Below are 25,760 nucleotides of genomic sequence, written 5' to 3' on the forward strand. Positions count from 1 at the left end.
TTCAAATGCAGGCAATGGGATTAGCGTTGAAGGTGCCCTCCTCACAGAGCAAGATGTTAATCATCCAAAACCAGCAAAAAGAGCTCGGACCAGCTTTACAGCAGATCAGCTCCAGGTAGACATGACAATGAATTTATGATTTTTGAAGTCCCTCCTGACCAAAACAAACAACACAAAAAAAATCCCCCAACTTCCCTGCCCCTTCCCCAAAACACCCAAAACAATTTCATGCTGCTTAAGAACATTTTCATGTTTTCAAAAAAGTTAGCCTGTGCTTTTAATGAATTCTAACTTGGTGAATGTATGAAAACATACTTATAGCTCTAAAATGTTTGTCAGTATTTCCAGAGTCATGACCTGGTATGAACTAGTCATTCAAGCTTTATTTCCCCGGGTTTTATTGGTATTAACGTCAAAGTGCAAACAAAATATTGATCAGTCCTGACTTCCTGATAAAATCAGTTTAACCAAGGCATTTATTTACATTACTACCTATAATGGGGATAGAAGACAAAATATTTTAAGACTATTAACAGAAAGAGACATACAGTATGTGGGCTTATGGGATACTAATGTGTTCACCTTTTTAACAAATTACAACGAGCCTCTTAATGGCTAAGTTTGTATAATTTTCTGAATAGGAAAGAATTGAATATGCCTTACCATAAACAACAGGAATCTAGTTATTGACTCCACAACCAAGTAAACCTTTTCTTGCTTTTAAAAGGGCTAGAGGGAGCTAATTCTATAGTTTGATGCTGAAGGTTGATTATGTCCCCTGAAAAAGGAGGGATTATTTCAGTTTAGTTGCCCTAAATATAATTGTTATAAGTTCAACTCATGTCAATTGTCAAAAAAAATAATTACTCCTTGCTTTATCTTTAAGTCTACACATATAATGATTCTTTCTGACATTTTTTCAGATAAAGAAATCACGTTTTCTAAAAGATTAATGTGGATGAGGTATTTGTTTTATGGTAAGGTAAAGTAACATTTATTGAGCGCCTACCGTGTACTACTGGGTGCTTTACACATAGGATGTATCTTAGCTCAAACTTTAAAGGACATTTATACAATGTTAGCAATTGAGTAAAAGTAATATTCTGAAAATCACATATGGTATCTAAGACTTGGCAGTGTTTAAGATAAATACAGTAAAAGGGTTTTAAGAGAGAATTTTTACTTGAGGGAATGATTAAGAAAGAAACCTTAATGTGATACAAGTATTTCAAGGGAACTTAGATCACATAAAGCCCTAAATTAGGAGATATGAATACCTGTGGGAGACCTGGGAGCAAAATACTAGCAGCTAAAAGACGTCGGAGTTAAAATAGAATTTCTAGTATAAATATATGGTTTTTAAAATGGGCTGTTTCCATGAAGGGCTGGCTGTAGTTTTAATAATCATAAGGCTGACAGTAAAAGTTTATGAGAAATTAAAGTTATTAATATTATAATAGTGAAAACTTGAAACAACTTCAGGTAGATATACAATTTTATATAGGAAGATAGTTACAGGTACTAATTAAAGAGGGAATAATATTTGTGAAAGTTTGTGTGTGTCGAGTCCTATGCTAGGCATTTATCTACATTCTCTCCTTTAATTCTTAACACTAATTCCTTGATGTAGGTAGCCTCATCCAAGAGGTGCATCCCCTCAAGGCAGACTACCAAGGGAATAGCAGAGAAGAGATTTGGAAACTTCCCCAATCCTCTGGTGTTTTCATTTTGCTTGGCCACCAGATCCTGAGTGGAATAAAAGCTCCACTTAATGGCAGCAGCAGCTAAAACAAGAGTGAGATTCCAAATCTTGCATAAGTTTTTAAAGATATATATTGTAACCATAGGTTTTAAAAAATGAAAATAGAAAAGAATGAAAATAGAAGTGATATGCCTTCAAAGCATATACTCATTTTTTTCAGGATTTCTTAGTATCTGCCTTATGCCAGGGATGGCTGAAACAAATGAGACGCAATCTTTGTCCTCAAGTGGTTCTTTATACCTGAGGAATCTGGAAAACATAGCTGTAAATTTTTTAAAAACTTAAATCATTATATTTTGCTAGAACCTCTGATCAGACAATGTACCCTCATTGTCAAATTGTCCTTTCAGAAAACTGAATATATTCAAATAGTGCTTGAATTCAGCAGAATAACAAAATATTACAGGTGATCAATAAGTCAAGACTATTCATGAAATACTGCTTTGGACAGAGGAGAGTTAACATGGGAAGAATAAACACGATAATTTCCCAAAATTATTTAGAAATTTACGGGAAGAAAGGCTCACAACAGAATAACATTTTGTGTTGGCAAGAATATTTCAAATATGGTCCCGTTTGTAGAAATGGTATTTAAGGAGTTCCTGCCAATGTTGTGGTTTGCATATTGTAGGTGGAAGCTCTTGCTCCATGATTATGAATATAAAACATGCCAAGGTTAGCACCTATTTTAATCCACTTTCAGATTGACTTGGTCAGCTGCTACTATGTAGATACCCGTCCTTTCTGGGATTTCCTGGCCTTAAAATGATGTCTACAAAGGCTCACTCCTTGACCATGTTAAAAAGACCTCAGAAAAGAAGTGGGGTGGGTTTCAACATCATTAGTGACTGAAGAACAATGAAATTAAGTAGAAATTAAAAGGCTTTTTGTGTGTGAGAGAGAGATTAAACATTGATAAGCACATCTTACTTTCCCTTTAGCATATACTGATTCTAAACCATCAGTGTTCATTTAAGTTTTGCTTTATTCCTTGATGAGAAATTGCTTTATTAAGTATAACTTGGTTTCATTATTAAACTTGTGAATTTGAAATGCCTTTGTGAAAAAGCATGCTGTTTTTTTGTTTTATAAATTATCAATAATGGCCTAACAAGCAAATCCTTAAATATCTGTTTAGCTTTTCCTCTTGAAAAATTAAAAAAACAAAGACCATTAATTTGCTCATTCTTTTTTCTCTTTGGGATATTACATGCTCAACTACATATGAACACAACCATTTGTACATGACAATATTGAAGTAACACATTTGGAATAAGAAAGGAAGAATGAGGTGAACTGAGTGAAATTATAAACTTTTAGGTCAGTTTTGCCCATTTTTAAAAGTAAAAATACATGCTGTTTACAGTGAGTGTATGAACAAATATGGTTGGACAGGAAGCCAGGAATACCTTATTCTAGGAGTCACTAAACAGAACTGAAAAAATTATATAATTTGTAAACTTTGTAAGGTTTCCTGGAACAACATTGGTCTTTTTCTCCATACTATCTTCAACTTTTCCTCACATTGTCAGGGTTCATTGTGTTACAAACCCTTAAGCACATACTGTGTGATGGGAAATGGTATTAGTTCCTGGGGGTATGAAGAATAAGACATTCCCTTTGCCCTCAAGAAGCTTACTTCGCTATGGAGAGCTAGACTTGCCAGTGAATTAATTAGCTGCCTTGTGATGTGTGCAGTGGCAGAAGTCTGTATTAGATGAGGAACATAGTGGAGAATGCAATTAATTTTGCCTATGGAAAATGGTGTTCAGGCCAGTGGTGGCTAAGGTCTTTAGGGAGGTTGGTTATCCCCATCCCACACCCATAGACATGTACAGTTATGTTGGATGACAGACTCCCTCTCCCATTTTTCATAATCCTTTATATTTTATACTACTTTCCTCAGTTGATTGACTTTTAAGTAATAAAATTCAAATATTCCCTCTTGAGTCCCATGATTTCCTCTTCAGAAAGAATCCAAAGCCCTTGGCTTATGCTTTATTCTGGTACTCCCTCCCACTCTATGCTTCTCCCCTTACCTTGTGTTGTAGTTATTGGCACGTCCATATCTTTGTCTCAAAAGGTGAGACCAGGGACAGTTTTTTCATGTGTCATTGTCACAGTGTCACTGTCTCATGGCACTTAGCACAGTGATTCTAATCCAAAGGTTCATATCAAATCACCTGAGAGCTTTTTCAATATACAGATGTTTAGATTCCAGGAAATTCCTATTCACTGGGCTGATTGATATCTTGTTTTTAGATCCCTGATATTGTTTTGCATGGAGCAAGTGCTCAAAACAATTAATGTTGGAGTATGGAATCCATCTGTTGCACTGTATACAATTGCTGACTGATTAAAAAATTGTAGTAAGAGCCTATTTAGCTTAGTAGAGGTTGGAGATAAGTTTGATAGGATTTTTGTATTTTTAAAAGTTTTCTAATGCAAGAAATTTTTAACAATGGGAGAAATGGTAAATAGACATACCATTTATTTCATTTGTAGAAGAATGGAAGAACAAAGGTGAGCTCATTTTTAGCAGCATAGTTGAGAGATGAGTTTTATGTTGAAATGAATTATTTTTTTTAAAGATCTCATTGTAGCGACTTGTTTGTAAATTTACAGCATATGCTTTCTTTTCATTTATACTCATTCACCCATATTGATTTTCAAGTAATAAAATACAAGTATCTTACTTTCTTGTGCATGTCTTATCTCTCCTGTCATCAAAATGCAGAAGATTGAGTTTCTTATATTTAGCTATTTACTACCTTTATTTTTTATTTTTTATTTTTTAAAAAAAAACAGGTTATGCAAGCACAGTTTGCTCAGGACAACAACCCAGATGCACAGACCCTCCAGAAACTGGCAGAAAGGACAGGCTTGAGCAGACGTGTGATACAGGTGATTATTTTAAAGGTTAATCAAGAGATACTAAAAGGTCTATTCTAGGTCTTTATAAATGTGCTGTGTGTGTGTGTGTGTGTGTGTGTGTGTGTGTGAGAAATATCAAAGCATTAGCTTCCCATTTTAGGTTTACGCCAACAATTTTTTTTAAACCTGATAATTAGTTTGCTTGGGCTGGGCTATCAATTGTTAAACAACTTTGTGTACAAGTTACTTCATTCAGTGCTCACAGCAACCCTAAGATCCTCAACCTGAAAAAAAACTGTAGTTCCAAGCTAGATCTGGTTCTGAAGCCAGTAATTTTTCTCCACTTTTCTGTGAGTCTGTGTGTGTGTGTGTGTGTGTGTGTGTGTGTGTGTGTGTGTGTGTGTGTGTGTGTGTGTGTGAGTGAGTGAAGGGGGACTTGATGACCTTTGTTAAAGATCCAGGTAGAGGAAGTGGTGTGAACAAAACTAGGGAAGGATGAATTAGAGCAAATTCACTGAAGTGTTAGTTTTATATCTGCAAATTGTGAGAGATGAAATTGTTGGAGCTGAACTTATAGGGGCCTGTGATTATAGAGTTCTGTCCCGAGCAGGAGAAAGCCATGGTAGCTGGTGGCAGCAAATGGCAAGAATTAGGGTTGGAAGAGCTAGATTAGAGATATACAGATTAGTTGGGATACCCAGCAAGGTAGTGATTTTTTTAAGAGACTTAAATGGGGTAGTGACCTCAAATTCATTGGGAAACATTTTATTGCATGTGTGCTGGTGGCAGAGAGACAAGAAAAGGACATGGACACTATAATGGGGAAGGAGAGAGAAGTGAAGGATGACTCTTAAATTTGAAATCAGAGTATCCGTAGGAATAGTGCTATTGACAGGAATATTCAAGTCAAAGAAAGATGGTTTGTAATTGGGAAGGAGATGAATTTCCTTTTAGCTCTGCCAATCATACAGTGATGGTGGCAGTTGGGCGTATAAACAGGTATTTTAAAAGATGAACAAGACTCAAACAAAAAGATCCAATGCCATGAAATTGGGTAAGATCCTTTAGAACAAGATCATAGGCAGTAAAAAGAGAAGAATGAACTTTAGGGAGAGGGGAGGGTGAGTGGTGCTATTTGAAAGGGACATAGTAACAGCCAGGATCAAGGAATGAGTCTGGTAGAAAAGCATCATGGAAGCCAAAGGGATGTGTTCAAGGTGGAGCTGGCCAACTGTGTCAAGATCTTATAGAGAAATCAGGGAAATAGAAAATAATTTTAAATAACATTCAAGGTTCAAAAAAGTTTACAGAATTAATGCGAGTAACCATAACCAGCAAGATGAAATTTAGTTGGGGGTTTGGGGGGAGGTAAAATCCAATGTTGTATATATGTTTTATTTCTTAAATTGGGTGGCTGATATTTCTTTTCTTTTTTTTTTTAAGATTTCTTTATTTGACAGAGAGAGACACAGCGAGAGAGGGAACACAAGCAGGGGGAGTGGGAGAGGGAGAAGCAGGCCTCCCGCGGAGCAGGGAGCCCGATGCGGGGCTCGATGTGGGGCTCGATCCCAGGACCCTGGGATCATGACCTGAGCCGAAGGCAGACGCTTAACGACTGAGCCACCCAGGCACCCCTGGTGGCTGATATTTCTTAAATAGGGTGCTCATTCTTCAATCTATTATTATTAAGCCTGAGGCATTTCATAATTAAATCATCTATACAAAGAAGCTGATGGGGAAGAACCTGATGGTACTGCAGCTTCTCTAAAGACTTAGATTCCCAGTAGATTTGTCTGACTGCAGTGTAATGAGGTTCTCTGAGGAGTTGGGTCATATGACCTCAGTGCTTTTCAAATGTCCAGGGTATTGTGTTTATTTCAGAGTGCCAAATTTTATTTTTTTTAAGATTTTATTTATTTGACAGAGAGACAGTGAGAGAGGGAACACAAGCAGGGGGAGTGGGAGAGGGAGAAGCAGGCTTCCCATGGAGCAGGGAGCCCGATGCGGGACTCCCAGGACCCTGGGATCAGGACCCGAGTCGAAGGCAGACGCTTAACGACTGAGCCACCCAGGCACCCCTGGAGTGCCACATTTTAAAAAGGGGTCTAACAAGAAACCAATCTGAGTCAGGCTAATAAGGTCATGAAAGAATTAGAAATAATGGGCTAATATATTAACAGCAATAGGAATTTGGAGATGAGATAGTAAGAGAAGGAATAGTATAAACAGTAAGTATCTTTAAATATATGTGGAAGGCTGTCCTGCAGATAGCAGAATCAGGTCTTTGGGAATGAAGGAAAAGGCAGATTTCACTCATGATGAAGAACTTTCTCAGCATGAAAGTCTACAAAAATGACATGGGCTGCCATTGGAGGTAGTGAGTTTCCTGAGCCTGGAAATGGAGCTTCCTTTGTTGAGGTGGTACAGACTGAATGGGCTGAGGGTTCCTTCTAATCTAAGAGTCTTATACGTTCAATGACAATGACTGCTCCAGCTAAGTCAATTCATGACTATGATGTTTGAGATTATTTTGAAGCTTGAAGTAAAGGAAAATGAAGGATTTTCCAGGAGCTTTTCTTATTATTTGAAGAAATAAGGACCCCAGACAATGTCACAAAATTTCCAAGTATTTAGGTTACGAGTATTGTGGGCAAGTTATCTTGATTCCAAGTACTAAAACTTGGAGAATATATTGTTGGATGGTGGTTTTTAATATGTGAGGATTGAATTTAAGTATTTTTGAGAGGATAGCAAAGGAAGGAGTACTAGCATGCAAATATATATATTATTTGTCTATATATACATTTACTTTATTTCCAAATTTTCATTATCCTAAAAGTGCTGTAATGAATAACACTGTATGTACACCTTGCTCACTTGTTCCTTAGTTTCCATATGATAAATTTCTAGAAGTGGGGTTGTTGAGTTAAAAGATAAAACATTTTTAGGGCCTTTAACTGATTAACTGATAGTACAAAAATCACCTTCCAGAAAGTTCATACCAGTTTATTCTGCCAGGAGCTAGATATGCAAGTTTCCTTTTACCAACCCATGCAAATCCTGAATACTGTCATTCTTTTACATCCCTTCCAGTTTGGTAGGAAATCATTTTTATTTATATTTCTTTGATTATCAATGACTTTAACATGTTTGCTTATTTTGTAATTTTAGAAATTGTATGTTTTTAGTCCACTTTGCTATTGGGTGGTTCCGTTTCTCTCCATCTTACTGATTTTTATTCTTTTTATCATGTTAAACTTCCATAGTTCATCAGTTTCTTTTCATTTATTTTCTCCACATAGAACTTATATATGTATATTTTAAATACTTTATTTATTTTAAAGAAAGAGTGAGCATGATTGGAGGGAGGAGCAGAAGGGAAGGGAGAGGGAGGGGGAAAGAATCTCAAGCAGACTTCTCCCTGAGCATGGGGTTCCATGTGGGGGTCGATCTAACCACCCTGAGATCATGACCTGAGCCGAAACCAAGATTCAAATGCTTAAGTGACTGAACCACCCAGGCACCCCAGAACTTTTATATTTTTATGTATTCAAATCTCTCAATATTTTTTTCTTTTAGCTTTGGCCCTTTTTATGCTTCTTCACCTAGAGAGTATATCAGTATTGACTGTTGTTTCCCCTAAATGTTTATGGTTCCAATTATTTACGTCTAATTTTTAATTTATCTGGAATCAACTTTTGGTTATTAGGTAGGGATTTTACCATTTTTTTCCTCACAAATGATTAGCCAAGTTTCTCTAAATCAGTATTATGCCATACTTTCCCAATAATTTAAAATTCCATCTTTTTTATACGTAAAAGTCTGATATTTGGCTCTTTGGGCTTTCTCAGAGATCCATCTTATGGATTAGTCTTTTCTTTTTCAGAATGTCTACATAGCCTGCTCTTAGCTTATATAGTTTACAGTTTAGAACTCAAAAAATTTTAAAGTGTGTTGCTCGGAAAAAATTTTAACTCTTCTTGGAGGTTTGCAAAACAAATTTTAAGACAGTGAGGAGGGTCAAAATGACTTGTATTTGAATTCTGAAGTTGGGTGGCCCTCATGCCAGAAGTTATTTTCTGATGGTCTGGAATTGTCAACTATATTTTTCTGTGCAAGTTACATGACATTTGTGTTTATAAACCTCTCTCTACTTGACTGTCTGTTGATGATCTTTCCAAGGAGCTATTTGAATCAGCATTAAGGTAGTTTTTCTGCTGATATGTCGAGCCTTTTTCATAATATTTCCAAAGTCTGGATTTTTTTTTTTTTTAAACAACTGAGTAGGTTCTATCTAGTATATAATTTATTGGAGATGTAGGATACTTTGGAGAAACTTTGGGAACCATAGTGCCATGTCAGTTAGGTTATATGTAGCCCACTGGAATGTATGTTTTCTGGGTACTGTTGGGGAAAGCGCTGGTGGCTGTAGTTCTCTTTCACAAGTTGGAGAACACGTGAGGATATCTTCTTGACTGGGTGAATGACAGTAGTGACACCTATTATTAAGGAGCCTGTGGAGAGAACTGTGACTGAGGACCTTGGGTTCGGTCCCTGTGTAAGTGTCTAAGAGTCTAATACTCCCGAAATGGAGGAGAAGGCTATGACTCCCCACTCCTTTTCCTTGGTATGTGCCTATGTCTTGTTCCTGAAACCCCTAGAGTTTGTACTTTGCCAGCTCTCTAATTTTGAGTCCCAAGGGCAGGATGTGTCTTTGAAATCAGGTCAGCTTTTTTGTATAAATCTTTTTGCGATTCCTTCTATTCTACATCATTCAGCCCTCATTCCCTTGTGCCATCAAATAACTTCCTACCAGCCTTGGGCGGGGGCTTATGCCCCTGATCTCTCCCCAGCCTTCTTCCCTGACACTAAAATGTTATCTTTATTTCCTTAAACTTTTTATTCCTTCACTTCTCTTTCTCCTCATGACAGACTTATTTGGAGTGATGGCAAATAAGTGCTCTGATATTTTAATAGAGTAACACTTTATAGTCAAGTTTTATCTAACAGCAGGGAGTTAAAACACAGGCAGATTAATTACTGGGAGCATTCTGGGCAGCCTAGCTTCACTCATCCTGACCTGGATGCAAAACTATGCTTGCCTTGAATTTGTTTCCTTTATTTCTGTGATAGAGTAAACAAAAAGCTGGTTATCTCTTTACATTTTGTGAACTGTTTCACCAGTGGATGTGTTTATATTTTATTCTGCTTAAGTATTACTCATTTTTTTCTTATTATAAGCCTGACCTTAACATGCTTCTTAGGGAATAGTCTGTGTATTCACTAAGAGAAATTGAACTCGGCAGGTTAAAATGTGATTGGAATAACTGAATCAAGAGGTTTGTAGAAAGCTTTAAGTTCTCAGTAGGGATTTTAGTCATTTGGAAAAGGATTTGAAATAAGTCCAGCAGGTGTCTAAGAATACATTTAGTTGGGTTTTTTTATTGTCGTTGTTGTTAAGTTCTGATTTAAAGGGCTTTTTTTTCTGTTTTTCTTTTTGTCCCAAATGCCAGTAGTTAAAGCCAAGGAAACTTTTCCGAAATTCTTGAACTTCTTCCCTCCCTTTTTATTTTGGAAGATGCTAGTATAGTATAGAATTGGCTTTTAAGTAAATCACCAAATAGTTACTATATGAACAAAGAAAATGACCATTGATATTTATACAAATGTTTCTCTTCTGTCTACGGAACTGTTTAAAAAGCTTGTTTAGATTTATACCGTGCTTATATGGTAGAGAAATTGAGGATTCATTTCTTTGTAAACTGAGTTGATAATGTACTCAGAAGTTGACATGTGACGTACCTACATTGCTTTTCTCCTCCTTCAGGTGTGGTTTCAGAATTGTCGAGCACGACATAAGAAACACGTCAGTCCTAATCACTCCTCCTCTGCCCCAGTCACAGCAGTCCCTCCTTCCAGGCTGTCTCCACCCATGTTAGAAGAAATGGCTTATTCTGCCTATGTGCCCCAAGATGGGACGATGCTAACTGCGCTGCATAGTTACATGGATGGTAGGTATCCCAACCTTTAACAGCTGTTGACCAAGCACAATAACTGGTAACTGCTAATATTAGCTGATTGATAGGATTCATATTTTGAAATATTACCTCAGTCGTAGCTGAAAAATTGTGTGTGGGAGGTTGCAGTAGGGAGCAGAAATGTCCAAACATTCTTATTTCTGTGACTACATTTTAAGGGACAAGTTTAACACCCACTTCACAGCTAAAATACAAATATTGATAATGACTGTTAGTGCTTGATTTTTTACTTAGGAAAAAAATGTTTTTCGTTTTGTTTTGTTTTCACCCGATATTTAAATAATTTATTTTCCTATGGTCAGAGAAAGTATTCACACTCAGAGTTTTATTTATTTAAATTCAATTAATTAACATACAGTGTATTATTAGTGTCAGAGGTAGAGTTCAGTGATTCATCAGTTGCATATAATACCTGGTGCCCGTTACATGTGTCCTCCTTAATGTCCATCACCCAGTTACCCCATCCCTCCACCCACCTCCCCTCCAGCAACCCTCAATTTGTTTTCTACAATTAAGACTCTCTTATGGTTTGTCTCCCTCTCTGATTTCGTCTTCTTTTATTTTTTCCTCCCTTCCCCTATGATCCTCTATTTTGTTTCTTAAATTCCACATGAGTGAGATCATACGATAATTGTCTGTCTCTGATTGACTTATTTCGCTTAGCATAATACCCTCTAGTTCCATCCACCTCATTGCAAATGGCACACTCAGAATTTTAGATCGGAGTTAGTATACTGAGTTTTATTAAACTTTTTTTTATTGAAGCAAAACATACATATAGAAAAGTGCACACATAACAAGTATCCAGCTTGATGAATTATTAAAGTGAAAATATCCATGTAAATACCAGATGAAGTAGAACGTAATTAACACCCCAGAAACCTCTCTTATGTCCCCTTCCAATTATTATCCTCTTCTTCCAGAGTAACATGGCCTTGACTTCTAAAATCATGTTTTAGTTTTGCCTGTTTTTGAGCTTTATATAAACTGAACCGTATGGAATGTATTCGTGTGTATCTCACTTCTTTCAACTACGTTGTCCGTGAGATTCACTTGTATTTGTTGCAAGAATCAGTGATTTGTTTTATTGTTATATAGAATTCCACTGTGGGAATATACCACAGTTTAACCATTTTATGGTTGATAAACATTTGTGTTTGAGCATGTTTAGGCTTTTATGAATATGCTGCTATGGACTTTATTTTACATGCCTTTCGATGTACATTAATTCATACTTCTGTTTGGTATGTACCTGGGAGTGGAACTTAGGGTCATAGGCTACCCATACACTCAACTTCAGCTGATTCTGCCAGTTTCCCATAGTGGTTGAACAGTTAACACTTGGACCAGCACTGTGTGGAGTTCAAGGTGCTCCACATCCTTGCCAGCACTTGGTATGGTGTGACTTCTTTTAACCAATTTGATGGTTGGGTAGTGCTCGTTATTTTAATTTGCTTTTCCCTCATGACTGATGAGACTAAGCATGTTTTCCCTGGGCATTTGTATATCCTTTTTTTTTTTTTTGTGAAGAGCCTATTCATGTCTTTTGTCTGTTGGTCTATTGGCTTGTCCATTTTGTTTTTTCCTTGATTTATCTTAATTCTTACTGTATTTTGCATATAAAAAGTTTTTTGATGCTATCTCCTCCTATTCATTGGCTTGCCTTTTTCTACTCTCTCAAGGTTATGTTTTGTTGAGCACAAGTTCCTAATTTTAATGTAGTTCATTTCATCAGTTTTTTTCCTTCATGGACAGTGCTTTCTTTGTGACCTATTCAAGAAATTATTTCTCCTCAAAAATAGTGAACATATTCCTCTTATGTTATCTTCTTGAAACTTATCTGACCTTTGACATTTAGATTTACAGTCCATCTGGAATTGAATTTTGTATGTCGTATGAGATAGGAAGCAAAACTCTTTTGTTATATTGATAAAAATACCAATTTTCCAGCTGTTTTGTAGTGATACATTTCTCATAAATCAACTAATCATGTAATGTAGGTGTTAATTTCTGTACACTCTATTTTATTGGACTACTTATTTTCATATTTATACCTAATTGTTTTAATTATTCAAGTTCTACAATTCTTGATATCCAGTAGAAAAAGTCTTCCTACTTTGTTTTTATTTAGGTTTGTATTGCCTATTCTTGACCCTTGCATTTCCATAAATTTTACCAGCTTGTCAATTTCCACCAAAAAATAAATTGAAATTTTGATATAGTCTGTTAGATCACTTTGTAAGAAACTGCCATCTTAATAATATCATCTTCCATCCTATGAACTTTGCCTTTCTATTTATTTAGACCATCTTTAAGTACTTTTTTATATTCTAGAGTTTTTGGCTCAGTAATCTTGCACATCTAAGGTTCATTCACAAGTGTTTGTTTTAGTGCAGTTGTTAATGGTATTTCCTGTGTATGTGGAACTCTAGGTTGGCAGCTATTTTTTTTTCCGGCACTTTGAAGGTAAGGTAACATTGGCTTCTGGCTTTCATTGTTTCTATTGTTTAGGATATGGATAGTTAATCTGATGCTACTTATTGTTGAAATCAGCTATTGGTCTTATTCTTGCTCTATTGAAAGTAAATATTGTTTTATCCCAGCTTTTCTCTTTGTGTTTGGTTTTCAGTTTTATTATAATGATATGCTTCTTGAGTATGTAGTTTGATGTATTTCATTATGGAAAAGTCTCAGTTTTTGTCTCTTTAAATATTGTTTCTGCCCCTTATGAAAAAATTCCATATTTTCCGGCCTTTTGACCTTCCATGCTTTAGTCTAGGTATTTTCTTTTGACCTATCTCCAGGTCACTAAGTCTCTAATATGGTTGTAAAACTTACCCACTGAGTTCTTAATTTCAGTTATTAAATCTTAAGTTTTAGAATTTCTATTTCATTCTTTTATATAGTTTTCACTTTTATGCTGAAATCTTCTATTTTTGCCACTTTATTCCTTAATAAAATTGTTATATTAATTATTGTAATACTAAAGTTTATGTCTAATAACTCCAATATTTGGATCTCTTTGTTTTCAGTCATGTCTTCTTATTTCCCTTTTTATTTTTTATTGCACTTCAGATGTTGGGTTGGGTATCAAAAACTAGAAATAATTTGAAGCTCTGAATGGTCTCCACCAGAGAGGATTTGGTTTTGCCTCTGGCAGGAAGTTAAGCTGGGGTAAGACCAACTTAATCCAGCAGCATCAGTCCTCAGGAAGGCTGGTATATTTCTGGGTCACTACTTGGATTTAGCCTTTTGGGATTCCAGACAAAGCCTATGTTTTTTTGTGTTTGTTTCTGTTGTTTTAAACCAGACCTTCTCTTCAGTGGTCCCTGTTCTTTCATGTTTGTTCTGCATCTCCCAGCCAAAGTCTAACTCCTACAAGTCTGCTCAAATTCTCAGCCTCTCAGACATCCCTTTTCTTTTAAAATTGTCACTAAATTTGGGGGATAGGTGGTGGAAAGTAGCCTCATTTTATTTCCCTTCTCTTCTGGGACTTGCTTTGCAGCTTCTCATTATCTTGGTATCTTTCAGATGCCTTCCAACAGATTTTCAAAAATTTTGGCCAGCTTTCCTAGTTGCTCTCAGAGGGAGGTTTGGTTTGAAGCATCATAGACCTTGCTGAGAATGGAAACTTCATTTAAAGTTTTGGTTAAATAAAAAACCAGAGCCTGTACCGTTGTTGCTATTATACTAGCATTAAAATTGTGTATGTTCACATGAATGACTATAGTGTTGCCTGAGTCAAATGTGCTTTGATGCATGTTTAGGGAAGAGGTGGTTAAGTATTCATAAAGGAGAATTTGGGGGTGGGTCATCCTATAGACAGCTTTATATGGAAGCTAGCAGCATCTCTGCAGACAAAGCTTTTGTATTTTCTAGCTGCAGGGTAAAGTGCAGTGAATGGGGTATGGATGGAGGACATTAAAGTGTCAAAAGCTTGTGGCCCCAAAAAAGGTTTTGGGGGTAAACTATTCCTGGATTCTCATTTAATACTGTACTCACTCTGCTGAATAAGTTAATGCTTCTGCTGAGGTTAGTGGAATGAGTATAGCTTGGTGCCCTCAGCTATAATGAGTAATGAAAACGCATTGCCTTGGATTGTTTTTGTTTGTTTTTAAATCAGTTTTATTCAGCCTACAAAACTGATCCACAAATTTCTTTCTATTTTATAGCTCATTCACCAACAACTCTTGGACTCCAGCCCTTGTTACCCCATTCAATGACACAACTGCCAATAAGTCATACCTAATTCCTTTTTTCAGGGATAGAAATGATTAAGGATATAATCTTGTCATTTATTATGTATAAAATACCATTGAAAAGATATTAATGTTAATTTTTTATTTAACACTCAAAGCATTTTCAACATCACTTTGCTTAACCAGGTATGTATCTATAGTTGGCCTGCAAGACACTTTTATTGATTCTTCATTTTTTGTAAAATTTATGTTTACAAGAAGGAAACAGATCAAAACTTTTTTTTGTATTGTCTGGAAATAGTTCACTCTAGTGTGTATCTGTTAATTTATTTGTCATCAAAAGAGCACTTTGCCTAAAAGAAAGGACTGACAAGTGTGCAAAATGTTTACAATCCTTTGTGAAATTGTAGTTTATCATTAGTTTGTATCTGTAAGTTATTGTTATAAATAATACCTGTATTTTTTGTTATATACAACTTTATACTTTGAAGCTTGTATCTGTGAATTTGCAACTGAAATTTATTTTGCCAATGTTTTCTGAATGAATTGAATAAAGCTTCTGTTGTAGCATGCCATGCAAACACATTATTGTGTTTGTGGTTGATGAATTATGGCTGTAAATAACACTATAGTTTAATAAGCCCACCACTCTAAGTTTATTAAACATTTTCCGTTCTTGTGAAAGTTTCAACCAATTTGTCCTTTTTTGTGTGTGTTTTCAGCATTAAGTCAACGTTAGTCTCAAATATAACAACTCTTAATTTTAGAAAGTCATTTTGTTTTGAGCTGTGTTTTGAGTACATTTTAATAGGAAACTTATTTGTAGATGATTGCACTTACTCAACAAAAGAACACGTGAAAACATCTAATTTGGCAAATTATCCCTTTTAAACTAGCTAATAAAATTAATGTGAAAGAAAAGACAGCACTTTTCAAAACAACCTTTTTGGGTATCCCAAGTCAGAAATGAAATATGGGCCATGAGAATATATTTCTTCAGGGGTGAAAAAGGAGAACTAAAAGTATTTGGAGTTTATGAGCAATGTTTCTAGAGCAGACTCTTTACTTTTTCTTCCTAGTGAACACTCTTTAGGGATTGTGATTCTGAGAGCTGAAATCTAAACCCCAGGACTTTATCCTATGTAGCAGTGGACGCTTGTCTTGGAATTACAAAAGTAAGTGGTACCACCCTCACTAATTTTTTAATTTAAAGAACTTAATCAGTACTCACTTCTTGTTTTTCATATACAAGTAAGAAAAAAAAGGTAATGGAAAAAAAATATCTTCAGAATCTTAAGTTTAAGTCTTTGTTTAACTTAGCAGATTCACATCTGGCTGAGGACTGGAAGTAATAGTGGAATATTTGTAATTCTATTCTAGTAATCATAAATGCAACCAGAAAGCGATCACGTGGCTGTAAGTAACTCACTATCTCCCTCAAACCAGAGGCAATAAGCCTAAGTTTCACTATGGGAGAAAGGATGAAAAAGCTTTTGTTTTGTTTTTGTTGTTTTTTTTTAAACCTGCTACTCCAGTTAGATTTTTTTTTTCCCCCAGAAACAAAGAATGTAGCCAATAGTCACTCTGATCTTGTGAGATTGATGCTAATCTCCTTGAGTTTTTGTCTACCTGTCCCAGGCACGGAGTGGTGAGGTCAGCTTTACCTCTACCAGATGTCGAGGAAAGCTCTTGTAGTCTAGTCAAGCTCTGCACCGTTAGCAGCTTATAGCATTTCCCAGCTGGATATAATTGGCATCATTTAGCTTGGAAGGTGCTTGATTGTGAGTGTTAGTTCTCCTCTCTTGTCATTTTCCTGTGCTCACCACCCTCTAACTGTTCAGAGAGTTTTTACAAACCACATCACTACACTTTTTAGTTCCGAAGATGAAGCCCAAAGTTGAAAACTTCCATAACAGAGGTTCAAAGCTGTCAAAGTGAATGAGATTTATATATCCTGCATATAAAGTTAATATTATTAATGAAATGAGATAGATATAAAAGTACTAAAAAAATTCATGTGATACAAACAATGCCTATGTTTTCATTTCTATTGGTGGAAGTCAGAGGTCCTAATTTTATAACATTAACAAAGAATTGAAGTATTTCCATATTAGTAATAGAGTACATGTGTAGGCACAATACTTACTTGCTTGAAGTTGGGGGTGATCGAACAACTTTTGCGAGGATTGGAGGAAGACTTTTTATCATTGGATTAGCAAAGACCTGGGTAACAAATAGTTATCTCTTAGGGATTCAGAGATTCATAATCTGTGAGAGAATAGGGATAACTTTTTGCTATGTAAATCAGTTGAATCACCAATTCCAACATTGAAACTAGAGTCACACTAAATCAGTACCCTTAAGTGAATCTTGTTAGTTGGACATGGTAGCATTAATATTCAGTAGTACTTTTATATTATGCAAATATCATTCTTAAAATCCCACATTATAGTAAATTATATCTGTTATAAGTATCCCATAATAAACATTATTAGAATCATAGTTCATTCTTTTTTTTTTTTAAGATTTTATTTATTCATTTGAGACACAGAGATAGAGAGAAAGCATGAGCAAGGAGAGAGACAGAGGGAGAAGCAGGCTCCTCCCTGAGCCAGGAGCCCCATGTGGGGCTCGATCCCATGACCCCGGGATCATGACCCGAGCTGAAGGCAGACGCTTAACCATCTGAGCCACCCAGGCGCCCCAATAGTTCATGCTTTTAAAAATTGTTATAGGAACTTGAATGCTGGTAGCTATAGTATTTCTTGACTTGGTAAATTATGTATATAATTACTTTAGTAACATTATGACACTAGGTAGTATCTTGGGACTTTGTTATGACATGGAGGACTTCACCTCTAAGAAATGCTTCTACTTTATTATTAGAAGTCGTTTGGATTGCAGCACACTAAGTTAGCAAAAGTATATTAGCACAGGAAAAATTCTTATTGACCCCCACCTCAGGAAGTAAAGGAACTGAAATTAGCACTATTTGATTTTTGCCCTTGTGAAATATAACTAAATTTTTAGAGACATAAATGCATTTTAATTCAAAACACGTTCAGGTACACTAGATAATGTCTTATAAACATCTGCTTGGATTCAGTCACATAGTAAATACTATTTTATAGCCTTCTTTTCTCCTTTAACATAATTATCTTTCTAAGTCAAATATTCACCTACAGTATCATTTTAATTGATATATAGCACTACATTGCTAGGATGAAACAATTTATTAGATATGTAGATTGTTTTTAATTGTTCATTATAATGAACATAATCTAACACCATGAGCACTTTTTAGTATGCCCTAAGTGCCTTAGATGTATTTTGTTAAATAGTCATAGCCACCTCATGAAACAGGTTCTATTATTATCAGCTTTATTTTACAAATGTAGAAATTAAAATGTAATATGTCTAGAATCTCAGTAAGAAATAACAAAATCAGGGTTTGAATCTAGCAGCTAAGTGATACCAGGTACCATATTATTATGTACTTTAAGCACTATTTTAAGTAACACCATGATGAGCATCTCATAGCTACCTTTTTATTTACATCTGTATTTCTCAAGTATAAATTCTTAGAAGTGGAATGGATGTGCATGCAAATTTAAAGACTCTTGAAAATCATTAATTGTCCCCAAAATGCTGCACTAATTTACATCTCCACCAGCAGTATCTGAGGTATTTTCCAGAGCACTGGTCTCTCCTGCCTACCAGTGGAATTAATATCTTAATTATTTTTTCAATTTGATAGTCAGAAAGATAATTTTTAAAGTCTTATATTTCATTTATTTCTTCATATGAAATTTTAATTTACATTTCAGAGAACTAGTTTCTTATAAAAGGGGTAAAGTTAAACACAAGCTACCACTTTTGTGACCTTTCTTCCTTTAGGTATTCTGCCATACATGGCTAAGTGAACATTCTTTAGGATTTGCTCAGCTGAGGTTTCATTACTTGATATAAATATTTTACTTTAGTACCTAGCACTCTTTATACTATCATATTTTATCAGCTTTATTGATCATTATATTACCTTTATTTACATGATCCTGCACACCTTTCTAATGCTTTTCTGTATATCATGTCCCCACTTGACAAATGGGGACCTGAAATTTAAGGAACATTAACATAATTAGGCCTTTGGTTTTAATATGCAAGAGTTCTCCAGAGCACCAGATTATTTTTATAAATCTGTAGCAATCTCAGGAGAATACATTCATAAGTGCTTTCCAGTTGCTTGGGTTTCATAAGCAACTCCAAAGAAGATAGACTTCCAGAGGCTCAGAGGATGTGAAACCCCCTGCAGGAAAGGCTCTTCTCCCTTTTTAAATTGTGTCAACCCTTACCGAGGATCTACCTAGAATTTGTAGCTGGTGGGGGCTGACCGAGTTTAAGGGGTGAACAGCGTGTGTGTGTGTGTGTGTGTGTGTGTGTGTGTGTGTGTGCTGAGAGCAGAGTTTAAGGGGTGGACAGCGTGTGTGTGTGTGGGGGGGAATATCACAGCAAGAGAAAACAATGTTAAGAAATAAAGGATAGGGGCGCCTGGGTGGCTCAGTTGTTAAGCGTCTGCCTTCGGCTCAAGTCATGATCCCAGGGTCCTGGGATCGAGCCCCGCATCGGGTTCCCTGCTCGGCAGGAAGCCTGCTTCTCCCTCTCCCACTCCCGCTGCTTGTGTTCCCTCTCTCGCTGTCTCTGTCTCTGTCAAATTAATAAATAAAATCTTAAAAAAAAAAAAAAAGAAAAAGAAAGGATAGTGAGCCTTGGGAGGGACCTGCTTTCCATTGTATTCTAGTGTGTAATATGGTAAATTTACACTAGATACTCAGTTGAATGAGGTTGAAAGGAAAATAATCAGAATAATATACTTGAACATCCTAAGAAAACTTCAAATTCCAAAAGAGTTTTTCTTAAATTCTCAAAATATCCTTCCTTTTTTCAGCAAATATCTTTTCTATGCCTGTGGCATTTTATATATTTATATACCACTTAGTCTGAGATACGGGACACCTGGATTTTAGTGCATTCTTTGACACCAATAAACTGTATATAAAGGATCCAGTAACCTCACTAGAAGCCAGTTTACTCAACAGTAGAAGGAAGATTTTTATGAGGCAAAAGTGAGACGGTGAATGAGAAACACATAGTAAAAACATGATCTATTAATTTAGGAGGGTGGAGCTAGTGACAGGAGATCAGGCAAGCCCAGTCTGGGCTGTTGGAGCACCGGGAGTCTGGCAAGCACTGCCCCATCCCCAGGCAACCCCAGGAGGACAGTGCTCTATCCATTTCTTTAAATAAAATTAGAGGTGGAGTATCTATGCTGGTAATGAGTTCCACGTTCTCATATGAAGTTCTTCTCTTATCCTGACCTCAGCACAAATGGAAAATATCTATTTGCTTTCCACATAAACTTCCTTCTTGATCTTAAAGAGTTTTTCAGACTAGTAGAGGTGTCACCTTGTGTAATTTGGGTGTAGAAAATCTCTCTATAATTTAGATTGCAGAGGTGATTTGAATGTTTGCAAAAATATTTTTTTAAAACCCAAAGGAGTTATGATGCTATATTTGAAAATGGAAACCATTGTTACAAATTCAATTTCAAAATATTTACTTCCCGGAACCAGGGTGAAGTCTCTCGGGAAACACTACTAGTTATTAGCTCATTTCTTTCAGATGCACTGGAATGAGTCTGCTACTTTGCCAGTATGGTTCTGAACCACAAAATTTCATCTTTGGTTGAAACTCCTCCAAGCGAGACCATGTGCAATTCTCCTAGTTCATCATTTATCTTTCAGAACATGGCCTGGTGCATTTTATGACAACTGTAAAAACATGTCTTACGAGTCTTGGTGGGCAAGGCTAGCTTCACAGACCCCTCAGCAGAGCCTGGCACTTGCAGGAGATCAGTAATGGAAGGAAGGTGGGAGAGGGATCAAGAAAATTCTAACAAAGGCACGAATCCCACCTTCTGGCAGGCTTGCACTCCTGTTATGATGGAAGGAGAGAGACTGTAGTGGAACTAAGTGAAGGCAGTCAGAGTCTACAGGGAATTCATGGGTTCTGAGGAGCACACTGAGCTCACATAGGGCTGGGAACAAGGTGCCACTTACCAAAGAGGGAGGAGTCCAGGTATTGTGGAGCTGACTCAGGAACAGGCAGGCCATTTGGCTGCTAAAGTTCTGCTCTAAGAGCAGACTTCTGGCCTTTGTGAAGCATGTGTTTATTCTGATCTGTCATGGACATGTATGGAAACTGCGTGGCGGTACCCAGGGCTACAAAAGCCACATTACAGACAAAATCAAAACTGAAAAAACTTTGAAGTGCTATAGTCTGAAGTCCTGGTTTTGCCACACCCCACTGGTGTGATTGTAGGCAAATGATTGAACTGTGCTTTAGTTCTTTCGTAAGCAAAACAGAATAATAATAGCCCCATTTCCAATTGGTTTTTGTGAAGATGAAGTAATATAATGCCTATAAAGTGCTTAGTAAGATGTCATGGGCATCGTAAAGCCTGAATATTGTCTATTAATTATTATTCTTTAGTAATCTAACTTTTACCACCAGCAGGGAAAAATGCTATCAGCCTTCACACTAGCTTTCACTCTCCCTTCCCCCACTCTCTTTTCCTGGGTAATACCTACTCATCTTTTAGGACCTACCTCGGGCATCACCTCCTCCAGGAAGCCTTACCTAGCTATTCCCTGCCTCCTATCCCATCCCAGTGTGGGTCAGTTGCTGCCTTTGTGTTCCCATCATTTCTTCAAAGAATATCTCTATACTTCACACATTTTTTATAATTATCTTTTCTCAAGTTTGTCTCAAGACTAGACTTTGAGAAACATCAGAATAAGGATTGTTCATCTTCAGGTCTCTAGAACCTAGCAGAGGGCACCAGCAGAGCACTCATCTTTACCAGGGTTGACTACGTCATGCCAGCCTGAAGGCAGCCTCCTTGGGCAGCCTTTCCCCTGCTGGCTCCTCAGCCTGGGCTGCACCATGGCCCATGGAAGGTCTCCAACTCAGATGGACCTGTTTCTTGTTCTCTTCAGCTAAGCAAAACAGACAGTTGGGCCATTATCGAGTAATTCAGGCAAGAGAAGCAGCCAAAGCACATGTTTTTATCTGAGTTACCCAAATTGGCTGACTCCCCAGCCTGCAGTTACTAGGTAATTGCTCAATCTTCCACTTGGCTTTTGCTGTGCAAATGTGGCCACAGAGTCTTTTCATTTGGTGAGTGGCTCCTCCCATCTTCTACTGAATACAGCTTAAAACATAAACTTTACCTTTCACCATGACCATGGTAGGTAGCTATTCTAGGTTGTAGCTGACCTCCATTAATCTTCAAAGTAGGATGACATGTTTGGGTATGGGGTTGGTAATTGTTTTTTATCTGTGTTTTGGATAATCTGCTGTCAACTCTCCTTTTTTTTTGGTATGAGGGGAGAAGATCCAGGGACATATAAGACACATACACATGCATATGCGCAAACACAAACAACTCAGTCATAAGTGTTACACACTGGAAACTGCCTCTATTTTGGCCTCAGGTTTGGGAAATCCCTTTCTCAGTAACCTGTGATCATGGCTCTCTATAGTCAGGGAAAGATCACACTGTTTGGTTTCAGATAGTCAGAGCCTTGTTCTGAACCCAGCCTAGTCCAACCTTATTACCTACGTAACCTTGGACATATCATTTACCAATTCATCACATGCTGTTTGTTGTTCCCTTGAAATGTTTCTAAAATCTACCTACTTCCCTACATTTCTAACACTACTTACTTCCCTACATCTCTAACACTAACAGTGGAAGCCACCATCTCTCATCAGGGCTTTAAAATAGCTACACAATTATTTTCCTGACTTCCACCTCTTCTCCCTTAAAATACTTTCACACAGATCTATTTGAAACCTAGGTTAAAACTTTTCTGCTCAAAATTCTCTAGTGGCTTCCCTTCGTATTCAGAAGAAAATCCAATATCCTCCATGGGCTTAAAAGGCACTTATCACCAGGTGGCTGCCCCCAGTTCCAGCCTGTTACTTTTTGACCTTGTCTTTTTCCCTTGTCCCCACTCACTCACTCCCTTGCTCTCTTGCTCCCAGTCACATTGGCCTCCTGGGCTTCAGACAAGTAGGCGGGATAAAATAGTGCTTCGAGTTTTAGAAGACGCATTGGATTTGCCACTTTTTGACTCTCTGACCCTGGAAAAGCTGCTTATGCTCTTGGAGCCTGTTTTCTCTTCTATAAATGAGCATGCCACTACCCACATTGCAGGGCTGCAATGAAGATTAAATAAATGAGAATGGACAGATAAAGCAGTTAGCCCAGGGGCACTTGGGTGGCTCAGTCCTTAAGCGTCTGCCTTCGGCTCAGGTCATGATCCCAGGGTCCTGGGATCGAGCCCCACATCGGGCTCCCTGCTCCGTGGGAAGCCTCCTTCTCCTTCTCCCACTCCCCCTTCTTGTGTTCCCTCTTACTGTGTCTCTCTCTGTCAAATAAATAAATAAAATCTTAAAAAAAAAAAAAAAGGCAGCCCAGTATCTGGCATATTGTCAGCCCTAAATCAGGAACTGGGGGATACTGGAATGAGAGGTGAGGCAGAGGGGAGAGGGTGCTCTGAGGCAGGAAAGCAGCACTAGAGCTTCCCCTAAAACACCAAAAACAATAACACTCTCCCTTGCAACCAGGTCTTCCAATTTCAAGCCCAATTTCTGCTGAAGTTCAGCACAAGCTTCTTTTGATGCTGTCAGTAGAAACATTTACACTCCTATCAGTTACCCATCTAAATACGCTGTTTATCTCCTCTGTGCAACCACCCTCCCAGCCCACAACTCATCGCTCTGGTCTAAAGGAAGCCAATCCCTCCAGGAATATATGTCTCTGAAGCCTGATTGATCTTGATTGCCTTTCATGGCCCCTCTCCAAGTTCTCTGTATCTCTTCAGCTCTGGGTTCCATTCAATACAAGCTTCACTAATGCTGAGGGGGAGCTCCTAGGCTTTGCCAGTGAAATTGGCTCATATTTCAGGCTTCATGGTGCTTCCTTTGTTTCACTGCTACATGAACACTGGTAATCTGACACCTCTGCCAACTTCATTTTTGCTTTTTTCGGCGATACCCTAGGGCCACACTTCTCCATTACCAAAGGAGTGGCCGGTGTTTGCTGTTCATACCCTTACCTTTGTGCTAACATGTATCCATCCTAGCCCAATGTCTCGTCTGCTGAATAATTTTCTCTCCTGAACTGTAAATTCAAGACTTCAGTGCTCCTAGGTCAAGGGTTTCTTTTGGACTATTGAGTCTAAGAGTAAGTGGATTTGAGACCAAGTGTCTTCTATAGCAGTCTTGGAGTTTTAGTAAGCTAAATGAGCAAATAATATAAAATTGTGTTTAATAGCCCAGGGAATTGAGTAAGTGCTGTCCATTGGGCCTGAATAATAGCACAGAATTAGTTGACCAGTGAATCAAGGAAAAATAAAAAGACAGCTTTCCTACAAAGTACTTTGACTGGCTTTTTAAACTTCCCCAAAATGATGATATTATCTAAACTTTCAGAGGACCTGTGGATCTCAGGACTCAGAGAGTGCTTTTAAATCATTGAAACATATGACCTATCTATGTCTTTACAAACCAATGACTAAAAATGTTAATAGGTTTTAGTTAGTGCTTTAATTCAGTGGTCCTCAAATTTAAGGTACTCAAGTGTCATCTGGAGATTTGGGAGGGATGTTAGAAATGGTGATACCCAGAGATCCTGATTTACCATATCTGGGATGGGGATCAGAAATCTCTGTATCTTACAGGCACCCTGAGGGATCCTGCAGCAAATGGTCAGAGAACACACTTTTGAGAAACCCTGAGGTAGTAGGAGGGGATTTAACAGATGAATGATTCTGCCCTGTGCTGTTATTCATTCACACTGTTTGCCCTTCTTAAACTGCTATTTACTTATCAAGGGTCTGCTGTAAACTGGGGGCTGAAAATACCTTATGTTTACTCCTCACAACAGTGTCACATTATAAGTTATTCTCATTCCCACTTTACAGATGATAAAACTGAGGTTCAGGGTAACCAGAAATGTTCCTAGTAAGCTGGAATTTGAACCCAGGTCTTAGATTTTTTTCCATTGCCTATGTCACAGTAAAGGTTGACAAAAGTGAGACAGGTGGCCTTCAAGCAAACCAACCAAGGCACATTCAGAGCTAAATCAACCGTGGGGGTTCAAAAAATTATAACAACTGAGTCTATTTTGTTTACAACAAATACTCTTTTTGCTGATTTTTTCTTTAATTCCACGAAATTCTTGACCGAGATGCTATTTGGCATTACCCAGTTGCCAAAATGTGAGTCAGTCCATTGGATGAGTGCACTTGGTACCCTACATCCACATATTTTCAAATATTCAGACATTTTGGCTAGTCACAGAGACACTGGCTTGAGACTAGTTTTCTAATTTTCAGGTAGGAAATCTGAGTCACTGAGTGACCAAGAGATGGGGCTTTTTTTTTTTTTTTTTTTGTACATTTTCTCCACCTGGTAGGCATGAATATAGAAACTTCTTCCAAAAATGGTAAGGTCCCAATATGCTTGATGTTGTTGGAGGTCATTCTTCTATGTGAATCCCTTTCCCAAAGAGGCTGACAGCTGGAGATAAAGGGAATCAGTGTTAACAGGCGTGTCCTCTGTGTCTCAAGAAAAGTTCACCCAAGCTGGAGTCATAACATTAATGGTTTGCTTTGCTTTTTAAAAATTGTGCTATGCTTTTAAGCCAGTGAAATTTGGTGTGAGCAGGAAGACAGCACTAGGGGAAGACTGCTTTCTTGTCTCAGATTTCAGTTGATGCCATTTAACACTTCCCTTCCCCTCTTTCCTCCAAAGAAAAAA

At 37.3% G+C, this 25,760-nt stretch overlaps 1 protein-coding gene across 5 annotated transcripts in view; it reads left to right on the plus strand.

Annotated features, from left to right (window-relative positions):
- The window catches only part of LHX8 (LIM homeobox 8), a 56,830-nt gene that overhangs the window by 13,327 nt on the left and 17,743 nt on the right, over positions 1-25,760 (plus strand). For 3 of the 5 annotated variants that reach the window (XM_027619131.1, XM_027619140.1, XM_027619150.1), the window contains exons 6-9: positions 12-115; positions 4,571-4,666; positions 10,464-10,647; positions 14,847-15,510. In XM_027619131.1, the coding sequence (XP_027474932.1) occupies positions 12-115; positions 4,571-4,666; positions 10,464-10,647; positions 14,847-14,923 (461 nt within the window). In that variant the 3' untranslated portion in view covers positions 14,924-15,510. Of the gene's footprint in view, positions 1-11; positions 116-4,570; positions 4,667-10,463; positions 10,648-14,846; positions 15,511-15,952; positions 16,030-25,760 lie in introns of those variants that run through there. The other 2 variants (XM_027619170.1, XM_027619160.1) reach the window with 2 other exon arrangements.

Source organism: Zalophus californianus, chromosome 4 (genome assembly GCF_009762305.2).
Source record: "Zalophus californianus isolate mZalCal1 chromosome 4, mZalCal1.pri.v2, whole genome shotgun sequence".
In the NCBI taxonomy this organism is placed as follows: Eukaryota; Metazoa; Chordata; class Mammalia; order Carnivora; family Otariidae; genus Zalophus; species Zalophus californianus.